This window comes from Anas platyrhynchos, chromosome 5 (assembly GCF_047663525.1).
Source record: "Anas platyrhynchos isolate ZD024472 breed Pekin duck chromosome 5, IASCAAS_PekinDuck_T2T, whole genome shotgun sequence".
Classification (NCBI taxonomy): Eukaryota; Metazoa; Chordata; class Aves; order Anseriformes; family Anatidae; genus Anas; species Anas platyrhynchos.
The window spans coordinates 4435652-4454505 of NC_092591.1; the positions used below are offsets into that span (position 1 = coordinate 4435652).

At 51.4% G+C, this 18854-nt stretch overlaps 1 protein-coding gene across 16 annotated transcripts in view; it reads left to right on the forward strand.

The window, feature by feature from the left end:
- KTN1 (kinectin 1) overlaps window positions 1–2422 on the forward strand; it is a 72408-nt gene extending 69986 nt beyond the window's left edge. For 14 of the 16 annotated variants that reach the window (XM_038179850.2, XM_072038119.1, XM_072038120.1 and 11 more), the window contains 2 exons: window positions 723–846; window positions 1915–2422. In XM_038179850.2, the coding sequence (XP_038035778.2) occupies window positions 723–846; window positions 1915–1919 (129 nt within the window). In that variant the 3' untranslated portion in view covers window positions 1920–2422. The remainder of the gene's footprint in view (window positions 1–722; window positions 847–1914) is intronic. The other 2 variants (XM_072038127.1, XM_072038128.1) reach the window with 1 other exon arrangement.
- Window positions 2423–18854: the final 16432 nt, after the last annotated feature.

The following is an 18854-nucleotide window of genomic DNA, read 5'->3' on the forward strand; positions in this document are numbered from 1 at the left end:
TTACGTCCTGCTGAGGACAGGATCCCACAGAGGGCAGTAGACCTACAGATGAAAGATTTCAGTGGCTCCTTCGGCTCCTTGAAAAGGGCACAGGACAAAAAAAAAAAATATCAAAATGCAGGGACACCAGCCAGCTGTGGTTCCTGCTGACTTCAGCCAGTGATACACGTGCGCCAGCCTGCTGAAATAACCACTGTCCACCTCTCCCCTGAGCTGCCTGCCTGCTCTCCCTGTCCAAACCAAACCTTTGGTGGTCCTACAGCCACGCTGGTACAGCTGTGGGCTCCAACCATCCTCCCTATGGGGCCACCACCGCCGTTCTCAGCCACCTGCCTGATAACCCACGCGCTCTCCTCAGCCTGGGGTTTGGAGCACGGCTTGCAGGGACGCGTGGTGGTCACTTGGCATGGATTTGAGGCTGGGTGAGCTGTGGTTAGGAGCACAATTCCTGGAAGCAGTGAGTCAGTGCAGCCCTAGGTAGGGTGGGAGCCGGGGATCAGTGATGCTCTTACCGGTGTGTGCGGTGTGCAGGTAATCCCTTGGATTGGGAAATGGCTTCTTGCCTGTGAACAATGTTCTCTTTAAATGTGGCCATAACCCTCTGACTTACACGAATTGTTCCCATCTGTGCGAGGAGTTGTAATTTTATATGGAGGAGCTAATTCCAGACTTTCTTGGTAATTAGATTGTAAATGAGCTTTTAATGATTTTTCTTCTTCCAGGAATTGACTGATAAAAGACTAAATGTGGCGGTGAATCTTAACCAGGATGTAGGTCATCTCAAGAAGCTGCTCGTGTCAGTAAGCCAAATGCTGTCAAAGGGACGGGAACACTACCAGCTAGTAGGTAGGTGCTGCTGGTCCGCGATGGCTTTGTCCAGGTTTAATGAGCCGGGCGTTAAAACCTGAAACTGCCTACGTGCACCGCATCTAAAGCTGCCAGTACACACCAGATTTATCCCTCTCTAGATCCAGACTTCATTTAGGTGGGACTAATTTCATACCCCATGTCCCTTTCTGGACATGTAACTCTTTATCCATCCCTTTCCACTTCTCACCACCCCATGCATCAAGCTTCCCAAAGTTTTGTCTCCTGCAAAACACAACGCCTGTGCCTTGTTTCCTCCTTCCCAGTTATGTGAGTAAAGTGTCTGTGCTTCCATGCTGTGATCACTTTGGGATGGAGGATATCAAGTAACCCCACTGGGCTCCACTGAGTTAGCAGCAGTGGCTTGCTGTGGTCACGGTGATAATGAATATCTAAAGCAGCAGCCTGGCATGAACTCTTGATCCAATTACAGGCACACGAGCAAGGCTTTTATTTTAATATCCAGCCAGCTTTGAAACCTGTGCCTCAGTGGTTGACTTACATCATGCTGGTAAACTTCTGAAAGGACCCCAAGTTAGCTAAGGGTTGGGTAAGGGTGGTTCCTGGGACACTGAGCTTCCTCAGGAATCTGTGAGCGAGCCCCGCGAGATGAGCTGGAAGCAGCTCTGAAGGCGGGTTGTGAACTGCTCAATATGGGAAGCAGCAAAGTGTTGGCAGTGAGTGTGCAAGACATGTCAGAACTCCCTCTTAAACTTACTGAGGATGGCTTTTTTTCCTAATTTAAGGGTTTTTTTTCTGCTCCTGCCTGTAATACAGCATGGGCAGCCAGTACTAGGATGCTCATTCATAGTGGATGAGGCTGGTTTTGTAGGGCTGCCTCGGGGTTGTGGGAGGTAGGTGCTGCCTGCATCCTGGCTTCTGTGGGGCTGCTTTTGTTCAGCCTCCCATCAGTGCCAGGCTCATCACTGACCAACGCTAACGAAGCAGTGGGTGTGAGCTGCTGAACTGCTGGCTGGGTGTGGATTTGCTTGAGTGCTCCCTCCAGAAAGTGCTGGGCTCACGTGGTGTTCTCTCTTTCTTTTGCAGAATGAAGTCACGGGGGAATCGCTGATTTGAGGATAGCAGAAGGCATTGTATTATATTTTGCCAAATTAAAGCCTTATTTATGTTTTCACCCTTTCTACTTCGTCAGAAACACTGAACAGAGTTTTGTCTTTTCTAATCCTTGTTAGACTACTGATTTAAAGAAAAAACCCAACTCTGTAGACACCTCCAGAGTTTAGTTTTATAATAAAAAGAAAACCTGTTTGGATAATTTGACCGTTACATTCCTGGAGAGACAGTAAACACGTAATCTTCTATCTTATTTTGCTCAATAAAACTTGTTCAGAAATCTCCAACACGGTAAAGTCACCAATGGGCTATAACATTTTAATACTGATGTTGTACACTGTTTTACTTAAATACATTTTTTGGGATTAGTTGCCTCTGACTTCAACCTCAAGTAAACACTCCTCTTTTTTTTTTTTTTTTGGTTGCTAATGTAATCAGTTTTTGTAATGGTGTCAGCAAATAAAGGGATGCTATTATGCGAGGTGTTTCTGTTCTTTTCATTGAGCTTGGAGGAAGCCTTCGGTTCTGCGTGAGGTTCTTAAATAAGCAGAATGAGATGTTCGTGCTGAGTTTTGGATAACACTCGAGGACGTGATTGTCTGAGGGAAGGCAACAAAACAGTTGGGGGCCAAAGCGAATTAATTGTAGAGGTAGAACGGTTCAAACTGCTCACCCTGAGCTTTTCATGCTCTTGCTTTTGTGTTCTTTTTGTTAATATTTTGTTCTTCTGGCACACAGCCCCCTTGACCAGACAGAAGGCTTGAGATGTTTCATCCTGACAAGGACTCGGTGGTTTCCTGGATGATGCAAATCCTGTTGAGAGCTAAGGAACAGCTCAGAAGAGGGAAAGAGAACTCTAAAACATGGTTTTGTACAAAAAACATGTACAAAAGCTACTTTTCATTGACTGCAGCTGAAACTTAAGTGAACAGTCAGTTCCTTAGAGATGTTATTTCACCAAGTAAAACACAAAGACCTTTAGCCAAACTGTTTCATGGGTGTTTTGCAGCAATAAAAGCACTTCTGGTGCCAGGGCCATCCCTTACAACTTGACCTAAGGGAAACCCAAGGCCTGCAGTGCTCCTTGGTTGCCCAGGTTATGGTCAGGTGCTGGTCCTTCAGCAGGTATCGGGGTGCCTGTTTTGTTGGTGGGCAGCAGCTTAGTGGATCCACGCAGGCTTGATCTGAAACTACTTCTGGATGTATTCCGTGAGTGTCAGTGGGGTTATTCAGAGCTGGGGGTGTTGTGCTTTGGCTTTACCCAGCCAGAATCCCCATGAGCACCCCAGCTCCACTTTAAAGCAGTTTCATGTGATAAAACACATCATAAGGAGGCAGATACTGGTTGGAGTGTTTGTGCAGGTCTGCAGACCTGCATTTTGTGGCACTGAGACAGAGAAGTGGGGCTGGGACATGCACCCACTCGGTGGTTTCTCAGGGCAGTGTTGGCCTGGGGTCTGTGGTACAAATCCTTCCAGGGCAAGGAAGGAATCGGGGGCCTCTCCATCATGGAACAATTGATTTGTGGCCTTGGTTATCCTCCTGGCTGTCCTGTTTGCTTTCTAGCATGCATTGGGATGGAAATCTGGGTTAGATGCTCTCCTTTGGCTGGTCTGGGTCTTGGCTTTCTTTGCTCCTCTCCCTGTGGATGCCCATGTGGATGGGCACCAGTGAATTCCTTCCATCGTGGTCTTCTCTGTCTTCAGGTCAGGGCAGCTGCTTTGCAAGAGCCTGTTGGATGTGGAAAAACTGATGGTAAGAAAGAAGCAGGTTGCACAGACAGCAAGTGGAGCAGGGTTGATTTGCCTGCATCTCTCAGGAGACAGCCTGCTCCTCCCAGGTGCTGAGCCATGAATTCAGAGCGGGTTGAGGAGCCTCCTGGTCTCCTCCATCTCCAACAGCTTGGCTGGAGCTTGGCACAGGCACTGTCCCACTGAAAACAGGTCTCTAGGTGATGTGAGGGCTCCTCTTTCTCAAAGATTGCTTTGCAGGTGCTCATGGTGCCTCAGGTAAGGAAGAAATGTTCCTGGAAGTGATGGTGGTGCCTGGAGGGCCTCTGTGTGCAGCATTAGGAGTAAAACACCAATGGAAATGGAAACCAAATTGAAACCTGGTGCTGTCTCTAGGTCCTCAGTTCTGTTGGGTTAAGCTGCAGGGGGTTCAGTGGTGCTGCAGAGCTTGGTTTAAAAGGAGAGACAATTGCAGCATCATTCACATCTCTCTTGGCAGAAATCCTCCCAGGAGAGGATGCAGGACATCTTTTTTTCTTCAAATTCCAGTACAGGCTTTCTGTTTTGCTTTAGGAGATGTACAGAGGTGTTAAAGGCAGCTGGAAGCCCTGCTGAGCAAACCCCATTCCCCTCTCTGGAGGATGAAGCTGAAAAATCAGGGGGTGCAGGGGCAGCTGACGCTTTGCCCACGTTCCCAGCCCTCTCCCCAGGGCCGAGCACCCCTGGCCCCGAGCGGAGCCACTGGTGCGTGCCCGCGCTAGAGGGAGACAATAGCTAATGGATGCAGAGATGCTTTTGTTGGAAAAAGGCCAAGCATTGGGTGTTCAGATGTTAGCAATAGATTTTTTTATTTTTTTTTTAATAATTGCGGTGCCGGGGCGATTTGCTCCCGGAGAAGCCGCACGCCGCCAGCCACGTGCGGCGCTGAGCGCTCCCCAGCTTCGAGCTGGATCCGCAGCGAGCGGCATCCCTCGCTCTGCTCCTCCAAATGGAAACGAGAAAAGCAGCTGAAAAGCAGCTCCAAACCTTCCCCTGCCTGATCTCACAGCAGCTCTGGAGCTGTGCTGCCTCCTCTTCCTCCCCTTGCCCAGCCGTGAGCAGCCCCCTTCGTCTCGTAGCCGCCGCTGGCTTCTCCCGGGCCGTGACTCACTCAGCGTTTTGTCATCGTGATTAAAAAAAGAAATCTCATGCAACTTTAATTCAAGCCCAAATAATTTTGCTGTAAAAGCAGTTTCGCAGTGGTGCTGCTGCCGTCTCTCCCCAAGGCTGCTGGTGCCACGGGGGTGCTGGTGCCACCAGGGTCCCCTGCGTCCCCCTCGCTCAGCGTGTGGCCTTGGCCCCTTTCTGCAGCCCTTGTGGTGCCTCCTGCAGCCAGAGCCAAAGCCAGCACTGAGGAACTTGCCTTTGTGTTTTTTACACCAGGATGAGGCTCTTTTTTTTGGTTTAAAAAAAAAAAAAAAGTCAATGGAAAACAATAGTAAATGAAAAATGACTCTGCCAAAACAACAAAACCGCCCCTGCCCTTCAAAAAAATTGAATTCCTGTGTTTCAGTTGGAAGAGGAGGGAAAAAGTTATTGTTTTATTTTCCTCCTCCCCATCTGATATTCTTTCTAGGAAAGAAAACAAAATACCTCCCTTCTGAAATGCTTCCGACCATGATTTATAAGAGCTTGGGCCTGGTTTTGCCCATCTCCTCCCTGGGAGAAACACCACCAGGCATGGTGGCACCTGGAGCTGGGAAAAAGGCTTTTAAAATTATTTTTGTTTTTATTTTCAGGCCTAGCCCTGTGTGGGATGCCCCCCTGGCCCCTGCTCAGAGGCCGTGTGCTTTGGTCTCCCCCCTGCTCGGGTGCTCCCAGGTTTGTTCTTGGCTCGTGCCTCTGCAGCACAACCTGTGCGTGGGCTCCTCGCAGCCTTTTCTTGGCTTTCCTGCAGGGCTGCTTCTATTTTTGGAGCCTTCGCACCTAAAAATACATTTTGAGGCTCCGGGGGAAGGCAGACTCTGCCTTTGTGTCGATGAAGCACTAATTAAACAGGGGGGAAAGGCAGGCTTTGTCACTGGGCCTGTTCCCTAGTGCTGGAGCTGCTTCTTTCCTCCTTTTTGCAATTTTTCCCTGTTGAAGCTTCAGCCCCAGTTTGCTGCAGCCCTATTCCTGGTGGGCTGGGGCTGAAAAAGGGCATCCTATTAATGTGGGCATCTGGAGTTAACATCCCCCTTGGATGTGCTGAGGGACCTGGTGGCTGTTTTCTCTCCAGGCTGCCCACCAGCAATCAAACGCAGGGGTGACTTTGCCAACACAAACAGCCATGGGACCAAAGCCAGGAGATGGACGGGGACCTGGGGAGGTTTTTCAGGGACTCTGCCCTTGGGCTGCTCTCTTGTTGGGTTAAAACACCCATCCCATCCTCAGCCAAGCTTAAAGCCTAGAGAAAAAGCAGCTCGAGCCCATTTCGGAGCTCTCATTCAGGGCCAGCTGCTTTTCCGTGGTACATTTGGGCTGCCTGGGGACAGCCTCGGAGCTCTGATCTCTTGCTTAAGCAAATAGACTTGTCCTAATCCAACCCTACTGAGACCAACCTGAGCTGCGCGGGGCGCTGGGCTGTTGTTCTCTAAAATCAATAAATATTTCAGGAGCCGTGCGAGCGGCTTCGTAGCAGCGACGCTAGTCCCAGCTGATCATTATTAATTCAATGGATGTGGTTGTAAATAGGCTGAGGACGCACAGCAGCCGAAATTACAACTGCTGCTTCCCCGCAGCCTCGCTGAGATGCTTTGCAGGGGAATTGTTGGCTCTCATTTGTTGGGTTTTCCTCTTTTTTTCTGCTCTTTCCAAGCACTGCTTGGCCCAAAGATGTTTTTCTCTGCATAGGGAAGGGGTTTGGGGAAAAGCATGGCTTTGCTGGCTCTTCAGCGAGGCTTAATGGGACCGGCAGCCTTCAGCAAGATGCAAAAAAAGGAGCTGGTTTGTAGGTTGTCTGCTTTTATCCCTGGCTTTTTAAAGCCTCGTGCAGCAGGACTTGACTCCTGGATGGTAACATAGCTCCTGCGTGGTGTTTTTCCAGCTCCTGGCCTCGTGTAGCAGTGATAGCACTGGGTGAAAAGACTGAGTAGCAGCGGTGTGCGGGCATTTTATGGACACCATCATCACAATTCCCACCTGGAGGGCGGTGATGGTGACACTTCTCCCCTCTCAAGCCACTTTGCAACCTGATGGGGAAAGCCAGCGAGATCAACCTGTTATTGTTGCAGGGGGGAAGCCAGCTCCTTGGTTTCACAAGTGTTTGTAAGGAAATAAAAGAGCCTAAAAACGTGACTCCTGGGGAAAGTGAGCCGCACAGGTGTACTTCTCCGTGTGCATAGCCATAAATACGTGACATGAAATCGTCCCAGAGCTTCCCTTCCTCTTGAATTCCTCTTGCTGCCGGTCTCGGCAAGTTTATCGTAAATCTTGCGGCGTTCAACAGCTTTTGGCAAGTCTCTCGGTGGGGTTGTGCAACCAGTGTCACGGCTTCTTTCGGCAGCTGAAGGTGCAGGGACGAGTCCTGAAGGGCTGATCCCAAAGGCAGCCCCACCGCTACGGTGTGGGGCACAGCTTGTCCCAGCGGGGGCTCTGAAATATATCACACACGCGTATACAACACATTTCTACGTGTGTGCATCTATTTGTGTGTGTGTATATATATTTAACCCATAACTACGGGTGTTAGGTTCATGCTTTGAGTTAACGTTGCCCAAGGATGGATAAATCAAAGCAGGAACAAGGTGCTGCCCTACGAGCAATCAGCATTAATGCAAGGGCTACTTTTAATTACAGGAGCCACCGCTCATCTCTGCGGCTCTGCTGCTGCCAAAAGCCAGCTCAGGAGGGGGTCTCTGGCTAATAAGCTGCGTGTGTGCCGCAGCAGTGATATATTGATGTATTTTTAATAAATATTCGCTCTGAAAGGGACACATATGTATTCTGTGCTAATCCACTCATTACAAGATCGCAGGGCGGCTCGCGAGGTTCACCGATGCCCGCCTTGCAACGTCGCTCTTCATGCTCGTGGCTGGTGTGTTAGATCTTGTACTTCCTGAAGGGGAGAGATGATTGCGGTAATGAAGGCTCGCTGTGCTAATTACTGCCATCCTTGAAGTTTTGAGGATGGAGGTGCGTCGCGTCAATTAGGAAAAGCAGGGAGCGCTAACCCGGTAACAGGGAGATCCTGCCTTAATCTGTCCCTCTGGAGATGGGAGCCTCCTCCTCCGTGTCCCTGTGTCCCCCACCACCAGGCAGATGCGTTCAGCGGGGAGGAACAGCAGGTAGAGAGGGGGTGGCACGAGGCTTGGAGCCAGGATGGATGTGACAGTGGGGATGCAGGTGATGTCTCCTTCCCCAGCTGGAAGGCCTGGTGGGTGTTGCTGGAGTTGCTCTCCTAGTGGACACCCAAGAGCTGTGATGGCCATCGGCCCCTGGCCAACCCCTCTCCTCGTATCCTGCTCATATTATAACTTTATTCCTACTTTTCGGCTGGAAAATCGCTGCTTCCCCCATGCAATCATCCCGGAGTGTGGCTCAGTGAGCCCAGCCCAGTAGCTAGGTTGGTACCCCTGCGGTGGGGCTGTCAGTAGGGGTGGAGAAGGCTGTCCTCAGGGACAGCATCTTTTCCCCAGGATGGTTTCTGCCCGTCCTCAGCCATCCTTGGCATCAAACCCTGCTGAGAGCTGAAGCTCAGACCAATGTGGCACTGCCGTCTGTGCTGGACCAGGATGAACGCCACTCATCCCCGTAGCAGCTCTGAGGTTCACGAGACAGAAAGTCAAGCTAAGCCTTCCTTTCTGGTGTTTGCCTTACTCTCCCGCTTGGGTGCATGGACGTGAATTTTGTTTAAACCTAATTAAAATATTCCATTACCATTTGCTCACCGGCTGCATAACAAACACACTGTGTACCTCGTGAGCAGAGCAACGGGCATCTTATGAAAGTGAGATGATGGATCAGATTAAAGCAGCTAAGCTTACATGGATCAACAGCCACAGAGACTTTGAAATGCTGCATCCTGACATTATTCAGTGTTTTCCACTCATTTATTTTTCTCCCCCTTCCATTACTTTTCTTCCACAATAAAAAACACAGCCCCAAAACTCTTTAATGTGAAACCCTGGGGTCTCTTCTTGCTGCTGCTGACTGGTGAGGATGAGGTATCCTGGAGGTAGGAAGACTAAAAATGCTTTGTTACTTGACAGAAGGCGATGTTCCTGACTCAGTGTGTGCAATTTCTCTTCCCGTGCTGGCAGACGATAGATCCCATGTGCTGGTGGCTGAAAATGCAGCAGCACGATTGCACCCTGTGTTTCCTACCCCATGTCATCTCCCAGAGCAGCAGCACCAATGCTTTGCCAAGAGCCCCTTGGTTCATTTTCCTCTTGCATTTGGAGTGCTTGCAGTTGCGTGGAACAAAGCTGTGGCCAGTTTTGTCCATCCTCCTAATTTTAAGATGGTTTGGAAGATTCTTTTCTCTTCCTACCCCATTAAATTTGCCCGGTCACCAGCTGTGAGCAGCGAGGGCAGCGTTGGCTCTGCAGCAGCCCCCTGCCTGCAGCCCCTGCTGCGTGTTGGGAGAAGCTGGAGGGGATTTTGGGGCTGGGGCCTGCTGCTGGTCACAGGCAGGGTTATCCCCATGTCCTCTTGGTTTGGGACACTGCTGCAGGCAGTGTGGGAAGCCCTCGGCTGGGAAATCACCTCCGTGGGGTTGCTGCCTGGCTGCTGCTGTGGGCAAAGCCTGGTCCAAGCCTGCTGCTGTGGGCAATGCTGATGGGTGAGGGTGATGCTCTGAGGGTTTTCACCCCCTCACAGTGAAGCTGCTGCCCTGGGGGCTGCAGGGATGGGGCTTGGGGGCTGCAGCTCTGCGCTGTGTCCTCCTGAAGGCAAAGCAGGAGCCTGAAAGGGAAGAGTTGCCTCTAGTGCTCCTCTTCCGAGGGTGCTAGGCTCTGGAGGAGGAGGTGGCAATGGAAATGAGTCATCCGTCTCGCAGGTCGCTTCTGCCCTTCAGCGCTGCTCCCACGCAGGAGGGTGGTTTTCCTCCTTCCCGAGCAGGGGAAGCGATAAATCTGCCGTGCCTTCTCCTGCAGCCTGAAGCCCCAGCTGCTTTGGGGGATGAGCCCCCCCAAACCCCTTACCCCACTTCCCACAGCTGCCAGTGCAGGGCAGAGCTGAGAGGCAGGGCTGTAGTGATGCTTTCCAGCTGCCAGTGAGCTGCGACATGGGATTTCCTGGGCTGCATGGGGTATCGGTGTGTTTAGTGACCACCCCTAAACTTCTCCTGCCCCCCTGGAGCCCATATAAGCGGTGTCCTGCAGCAAGGAGCTCTGCCCATCAAACACCTGCCCTTGAAGGGATTCATCGTGAAGTCCTGCACAAATGGTCCTGCATTTGTAACCCCAGCTGTGAACAAAGCTCTTTAAGCCTGGGAGCCTTGTTCTAGAAATTCCTGGCGTGTTGTAGACACAAAATGGGTTCCCAGGAGGGGCCGTGAACGTGGCCCAGGGCAGGGGGAGCACTGCAGAGGGGACCAGGGCTGTGCTTTGGTGGAAACGTCACACACAACTCTAGTAGGCCCGTTGTCTTTTTGCTCAGGATAACATAAGAGATGCTTTTGGCTGTTGTTTTTCCACATTTTTCTCTTTGGGGCTACTTTGCTGGAGCCCCATTTATGTACCAAAAAAGTCCCATAGGAGTTTCCCAAGGGGAAAGGCGATATTGAGGCCTTCATCACTGGCCTCATCTGCAGTGGGGGCAGATCCGTGTGTGGCGGGCATGAGCGTAGGCCAATGTGTCTCCTGGTGTCTTATGAGGCCCAGGAATGGGGTGAGGTGGGCTTGAGGGAACTTGTGGATGTTGGACATGAGCGGTGGGCTCAGTCCTGTGGTGATGTGCCCATGGAGGGGCTGGAGCAGCGGCCCCGGGGGTCCTGGGGTTGGTGTCTGCTTCGGTACATTGAGGTGGGCATCCAGGCCTCCTCCTGGGCCACAGGGCTGCCGTCTTCTGCCATCGGGCCTCTGTTGTTGTCCATAAAATTGGTGAGAGAAGAGGTTTTCAGGTGTGGTTGCTCTAAATGGGGGTCTCTGTGACCGCTGGGTTTCCCAACCAGGGCTGCAGGAGCGGTGCCTGACAGGATCTGGGTGGCTTTTTGGCCCCAGCGCGAGTAGGAGGCAACCTTGCCGGTGACATTTGGGAATTAAAAAGAAACTGCTCGCCCACGCTCACATGGCTGAGCCTGATCAGCATGGGGAGAGCACGGGATGTCGCCGTCCATCCGTCTGTCTGTCCGTGTGCTCGCAGCAACTCCTCCAGGCCCGGTGCCTGCTGGCCCTTGGGCTCTGCCGTGTTAGGGAAGGTCAGCGCCGATATCACTCTCTGGATTTTTTTTTTTTTTTTGGCTATTTATACAGGGTAGCCCGAACTAAAAAGCCTATTGTAGCAAATAGTAGGCTTCTTGTGTGGCATCCTTGAATAGGAGGGGTGTTATCCCGTCCCCATGACAACCAGCATTTGAATTAAGAGCCGTCTACCCAGAACAATTTGCCGTCACATGGTTCGGAGGAAACACTTTGAAACCCTTGTAGTCATTTCAATAGGCTTGATTGTTAGCAGCTCCCAAACTTAATCATTAACAGGGCTCTGCAACAGATAATTACTGTGCTTTGCATTTTTCTGCCCCGCACGTGACCGGCGCGGTCTGGGGACACAGGACATGATGCTGCTAGCGATATCATTGACTTATAAATGGGTTGGGGGTGGCTGTTCTGCTCTTGGTGACTTCTTCACAGGCCAGGGTCTGGCCCAGGTGAGGGGACAGCCATCCTGCCCCCCACCAGAAGACCACCTATGGGATGATCGTGGCAGGAACCAGATGCAATGCTCGTCCCCTGTCTGCTATGGCCTCACCTGGCCTGGTGGACTGCTGCTATGAAACAAAACCTTCCTCCAGGTCGAAACGGGCTTCCAAAAAACACCTTCAGCATGTGCTGGCATGGATAAGGCATTCCCTTCCCTTCTTGGCCAGCAATGCTCATGCCCACAGGAGCAGCCTGGTTCCTCAGCACCCTCCTGCTCTGCCATCCATCCGGCGACGTGGCTGCATGCCCACCAGTCACGGGCTGTAGTAGAAGTTACGGAGTCACCGTAGAAAGGTGTAGAGAATTAAAAGATTGCCCTGGCCTTTGGAAAAGCTCAGAAAATAGATGGGGAATAAACACAAGACAATGTCATCCTGCCATCTCCGGGGCGGTGGGGTGAGCGAGGTCAGGGCTTAGTGGTGCTGTTACAGTATTGCTGCTGCAGGTTGATTATAGCAGCTGTTAATTGCTTAACAAGCAGAGCAGAAGTGACAGTGGTGCTTGCCCATCCCAGGCCCTACTCATCCCTGAGCATCACCTTCCCCATGGGATGGTTCTCACAACAGCTCAGCTGGCCAGCACAGAGCAGGACAGCTGGATTCGACCCAGGAGACCACAGCAATCAGGGGACTGATGTTCCCAGAAGCTTTTGGGCTTTTATCCGTTAAAGCCCTGGTCCTGTGAAAGGCACCGGCTGGGGAGGATGAAGGGCTGGAGGGCAGCTTGGTAGAAACATCTCCCGTGTCTCCAAGGTGTAAAACCTCTTGGGGAAGGAGGAAAGGGAGGCTGTAAACTGCTTTAAAAGCAATAAAACATTAATGGCAGAGTGCTGGCACTGAGGCAAAGATATTATTCCTTTAACAGGGGCCCAACTGCAGTTGTTTTGTGTGTTTGAGTGAAGAATAATGGGATTTTACAAGAAGACTTCAAAAGGGAAGCAAGGGCACCACGAACTCCCGAGCAGCACAGACAGCAGCTTTTCAGATGCAGCCGCCTAATTTTACAGCTCTTTTGTTCTCTGCTCCTAAAGGGAGCTGCTGTTGCTTTTATTTTTGAATGGAATGCATGGAAGGAAGTCAGAGAAAAAATAATAATGATAATATTAAAAAAAAGCCGGAGCAACCTTTCTGCAGCAGGGGTTTTTGGATGGGGGCACACCCTGCACACAGTGGGTCGGGGGCACCCCGACCACCAGTCCCTGCTGGGGACAGGGGTGATAAGGGACAAATCATCTTAAAAATAACCCCTGTAGAGGAAATGGGGCAGCAGCTGCCCGTGGGATGTGTGGACAGGCCATGGTGATGTCCCAGCTCTTGGCTTCCCAGCCCCATTTGCTGTTGGGTTTGTCCTTGGAGCTTGCCAAGGATAAAATCCCAAGAGCTTGAAAGGGCAGGTTGCTCTTCAGCCGTGGCTTCCTTAGCAGGCACGGTGAGCTGCAAACCTTGTGACCGACACATCTCCCCAAGGAACAATGTGAATTCAATGGGAACAAAACATTTTAGGGTCCTGAAAACATGAAACCATCCAGGATGGAGGTGCCACCACCCTGGAGCAGTGCTCTGGTGAAGGAAAGTCTCACTGTGAGCCTTGGCTGTGCTGCCAAATACCTTCACTGAAGTTGGTGATGGCCTGATGTGAGGCTCAGCAGAAATAAGGTAGGCTTTAGAAATATTCTGAAATAGGTTGTGTTTTGTTATTTTTTTAGGGACGGGAGTGAAATTTCAAATTTAACTTCAATACACATTTTGCACCAATGTCATCATTTGGCCAAAATGATGAAGAACCTGTGAGTTGGCCCTGCACTCCCATGCAATAAAAATCTCCCCAAACCCTGGAAAGTGCCTGAACTGACACTTCAAAGCCTCTTCCAGCTGGGCACCAAGCCCTAAAACAACCCAGCCCTGAGCCCTTTCTGAGTTATTAGACCCTCAAAGCTGGCTTGGAATTATTCCGCTCTTCCTCACTTTCTTGGCACCCGAAAATTCGAACACATTTCATTACAAACAAGCCCCCTTCTCCTCTCAGTTGCTGTTTTGTGTCAGTGGGGATGTTTTTGGCTCTGCAATAAATCAGCAGGCTGCTGATGCCACGGGGAGCAGCGCACGTGCACACAGCATCACTGCCGCTGGCTGAGGTGGGCCGGGGTTGGCCGGGGTCAGCAGCGTGTTGGTTTTATTTGCCCCAGCTGATAAGGGAAAAGGAAGGTGATATTTGTCTTCCTGCAACAGCCTCGTCACATAGGAAAACAACAAATGGAAAAATCACATTTTTGCAAAGGAGCCCCTCTTTCCTGAAGCTGTGCACTAATCGCTCTGCACACGAGAGCTGACGGTGCTCGTCTCTTTTGTTAGCCACACCACGTGCTCTGGGAATGCCCTGGCCCTGCTTTGAGACTGCCCTAAAAAGCCAGTGGCAGTAGATCCTTCCCTGAGGTGACACAAGCAACAGAGGCTTTGCTTTTAAAGTTTGCAGTGGTGTGGGAAGGAGACATGGAAATTGGTGCTGATGCACTTCAGCTGGTCGCAGTGAATTCACGTGAATAAGCAGGTAATTCTGCTCTGACCATGTAAAACTTCATTAATGCACGACAATAATTTGAGCTCGCATATTGCCTGTCCTTTATACCCCGCCAAGGAGGATTTTTAGCTCTGTAGAAACATGTTTTCCTCTTTGTTCCTCTCCACAATCAGACTGTTAAGGTGAATAATTATTGTGGAAAGTTTCTGTCTGTCTTTAAAAAAGGTTAAACCCACTCCCAGCTGTGATAACAAACTGCTCGCTGCCTGCTGAGGCTGGAAAAAGCTTTCCTGCTTTGCACAAAGAAGAGGGGAGCGCCCAGACATGAGCATCCACACAGGGTGGACAAGGGGCAGGTGGGCTGGGGGCAGGCTCTGGGCTCTGTCCGTGCCCTCATTTTGTCCCCAGATCGGGACAGCAGGTGTTTGGGTGCTGCCCGAACCCAGCCCTAAATCAGTGGCTTCTCCCACAGACAGGGACCTTTCCCTCGTATTTATTCCCAAGGTCGGGTGAGACACCGGTGATTTACCTGGACACGAGCAGCATTGCACAAACAAAGCTGTAAATACTGCCTGCTTGAGAAATATTAGCAAGGGCTCATTCCGGCACAAGAAAATTCATTGCATGGTGCACAAATCGTCCCGGTGAGCAGCGGGACGGTGGCTCTCGGCCTCATGCCCCCAGCCCAGGCTGCCACGAGCAGGCACCAAACACCATTTAGGGGTTCTGGATGCTCAGAACCAACCTCATTCCTGTTTTCATGGGGCCCATGAGACCATTCCCAACAGGTGACTGCCTGTGGTTTCCCACCTCACCAATGATGACGGACATGTCCCGGTGGTCGGGCACATGATGGCCCAGCAGCATCACCCATCACAGCCCCTGCTGGAGCCAACTGAGCAAAAAAAGGAGAGCCAGGATCTCATGGGGACCTGGCTGTGCTGTTCCAGCTGCTCCTCCAGTCATGTTCCCTACCTGCAGAGCCTGTTGGAAAAAGGGTAAATCTGTCCTCAGTTACCCCAGTGTGACCCGTGATGGCACTGGTGCTTTCAGTGCCATTTCGGTGGTTTGGGCAGCAGGGCGGTGGTGGGGAGGTGGGATGTAGCATGAAATTGTAGAGCGACTTCAGAAGATCATCAGGTCCAACCTTTCATGGGAAAAGGGACCCTAGGTGAGATTTTCCAGCACCCTGTCCATTTACATCTCGAAAGCCTCCAGGGATGGGGGTTGTACCACGTTGTTGATTGTTCTCACAGTAAAAAATGTCTTGTATCAAGATGAAACCTCTCCTGCTGCAGCAGGAGAGAGCCTCCATCCTCTTTGTAGCTGCCCGTGAAGTGCTGGAATAATGCAACGAGGTCCCTCCTGAGCCTTTTCTTCTCCAGGGTGAAAATACCTCGCTCCTTCAGCCTTTGGACCCTCTTCTGTCAGCCTGTGAATTTGCTGACTTGTAGGGACCATAACCAGATATTCGTGGTTATTGACACATTAGGATGCCAGTGGGGGCACCGACGAGGACATAAGGTTTGGGTTCGGGTTGGCCAAGCCGAGCTTCTTTCCCCACTCCCTTCCTTACGTCCTCAGCCCCGTGGAGCTGGGGGAGCTGGGGGTGATGGCACGGCGGTGCCGGGGGCCCAGCTCCCATCTGGGCTGCCTTATCAAGCCCCGCGCAGCCTCGCGTGTCACATTGGGATGTAAATCGCATTAATTGAATTCACTTTGGCTGTGCTTTTGGGAGCAGACAACGACCGAGTCAAAATCTCATTTACATACTGATAAGACACAGTTGAAAAATGATGCCTTCTAATGAATAAAATGTGTGTAACTGGTCCAGCTTGATATTAGCATTAAAGTGTTAATCACTTTGGCATACAAGTTTATAGTGCTGAGTAAATTTGTCTTCAAAGGGTCCTGAAAGAGAAATCTATGTTGCTGGACTGCCATAGCAACATATAGACATCTTCATTGTATTTCTTGGTCAGAAAGCAGGTGCCAGCTTCTAATTAAAGCCTAATTTGCAATTTGTGTCCTATTCACTGGCTTCATGGGAACTTTGATGGCTGATACGGCGGTAACCAATAACCAGCAGCAAGACTTGAAAGCAGCGTTAGAAATTCATCCTCCCCTGGGGATGTGGGGAGATGGAGCAGGCTGGGGATGTGCCATGTCGTGTGTCCCTCATCCTGGAGCTGCTGGAGGTGAGAGAAGGTGGAAATCCTCGCAGGAGAGCTGATGTCAGCCTCGCAGGGGCCGGCAGCCATCCCTCGCACGCTGCTCCGGCCAGCTTGGGCAGCCCTGGCCCTCCCTCCTTGAGAACAGATGGAAGAGGCTTCTTCCAAACTCCCAATTAGAAGATCTGGATTAACGACGCCCGTGGAGGTCTCTTGTTGCAAATGTTCTCCAGCCTGCCCAGCTGACCCGCCGCCTCGCACGCTTCCCACTCTTCCCCCCTCCACCCATCCATCTCCTCCTTTTCCTTCTAATTACAGCCTTACGAGCTCTCCACAGCATTAATATCAAGGGTAATTAGCGGCGGCAGGTCAGTGATGTGTGCGTCCATCGGTGCAGAGACCTGTGGTTGCTGTCTGTCCTGCGGAGCTGGCTGCCCCGTCAGCAGCACATTTTGGGGCCAGCAGATCTGCGTACGAAGCGTGCGTGTGCAGGTGACGAAGCGATGCTCCCCCGGGGCTGTTCTGGTTCCCAAAACCCTGCTTCTGCCGGGGTGGGGCTTGGAAAGGGACCTGACGGAGGCGGCGCTCAGATCCCAGCGAAATTCATTGCTGCTCTGGATTCCTTTCGATATTGCAGCCCCAGGCACTTGCTTGTGAGCTGCGATCCCAAAAAACAGAGCCCAGAGGTTGGGGAGCTGAACAACGAGCTTTCTGAAGCCAGCTGTGAACACCAAATGCCTGCAGACCCCACCAGACCCCAACCCAACTCCTCGTGCCACCAAAAGAGGGGTGAAGGACACTTGATAAACCTTGCACTTGCTGGTTTTGTCATTGTTAAAAGTTTGTGCTCAGGGAGCAATGCTCACAACAGGACTTCCTGGGGGACTGTGGGGTCCCTGCTCGGAAGCCTCATACCCTCTAGTTAAAAAGGTTTTTCCACGCTTCCCTGCTGGCTGCTCCTTCCCCTGGCAGGCTGGGTTTCCTGCCCCAATAACCCAGCCCATCCTCACCAAGCTCCTGCTACGCCAGCCGAGGCTCTGACTCCCAGTGCTCAACCTCCCACCTCGCTGCTTCCTGCTGCATTAATTCTTTCCAACGACAAAGGTACACGTTCATTAAAACCCTATAATCCATCATGGAACATTCCTGCTTTTATTATGACAAAAAAAAAAAAAAAAGGCAATGTTTAACCCAGGCCTCCCGGTGTGCCTGTGCTGCACCAGGAGATGTTCCAAACGTATTGTGTGCATGGCCAAAGGAGGTGACAAAGGTCGATTTCTCCCACTCAGATGTTGACTCTGTGCCCTCCCGGCTCAGTTCCTGATGTAAAAAGGCAAATTGCAGCCAGCCTGTTTATCAGCTGCAAATCACCTTCCCCAAGGATCTGGGTCCCCCTGGGTGGATGCTGCAGGTCCTGGGAGAGCGATCATCTGCTGGTGAGCACATTCTGTTTGCTGAATACAGCTCAATTACCCCGTGCGTGGTCTCCTGCATGGTTAAGATGCTGCAGCACCTCCAAGGAGACCTGGTGGTGGGCCTGGATTTATCTCCTGCAAGCCCATGGTGGTCAGGGGTTGTGTGCCTGCCCCGGAGCTGCTGGTGGGGCAGGTGGACCATGCAAGCAGGAGCCCGAGCGATGCTCCGTGCTCGTGTCATAGCTCATAATTTTCTGCTTGATGCTGTTTGCTCCTTCTCGTGGTGGTGTCTCTGGAGGAGTCCTTTCCAGCCAGTGAGAACTTTCTGAGCAGCGTGAAAATTTTCCTGGGCTGATGCATGTGCGCAAGCAAATGTATGCACATTAAACATCCCGAAGCCAGGGCGAAACCCGATAGAGAGGCGTGGTGCACTCAGATGTTTGACTACAGAGCCTGAATCAACCAAATAACTCTGGAATGTCGGAGAGGAATGGAAAACAAAACAAAACAAAACACAAAGAAACCCACCTAAAACTTTGTTTGCATAACAGGAAAAGCACGGCCCCGGGCTCCGTCCACCTCTGTGGAAAATCCTCCTCTCTGGGATCCTGCCTCGTTCCTGCCCGCACCGGGATGTAAATGCAAGTGCTGCCCGTGGGGAATATCCTGCAAACGTAACCCCGGCTTCCCCGAGGCGAGCTGCACGTTGAGACAAGCACCGCTGCCGCCGGATCGACGCCTCCTCGGAGCTGCCTGGTGGAAAGAGCCCTCTTCGGAAAAAGTTGATTAATACAGAGCTTTTTGGAACGGGAACCTGATTGCTGCAGTCCTGGAAATGCTTTGAAAAAATTCTGGCTTTCAGCCTCCTTGATTTTATATTGAATTATGTGCTCAGGTCATCGGGGACATTTAAAAAGCTCATCCCAAAGGGCTCTGTGCTGCTCTCATCCCAGGGATGATTTGGGGTGCATGAGCGGAGGAGTGAGAGTCGCTTCTTGCCTCCTGGTGTGGCTGCCAGCTGGAGTCATGGCTTGTCCCAGCCCAACCATCCCCAGCCGCATGAGAAACACTATCAGCGCTATTAAAATATTAGAGCAGAGCCAGAAATGTTTGAAAAACCTGTTACAGCACTACGCTCGGCGCTTTCACGCAGCGTTAGGAACAGGGGCTCTCTGTTCCCAGCACAACCTGCATCGTTAT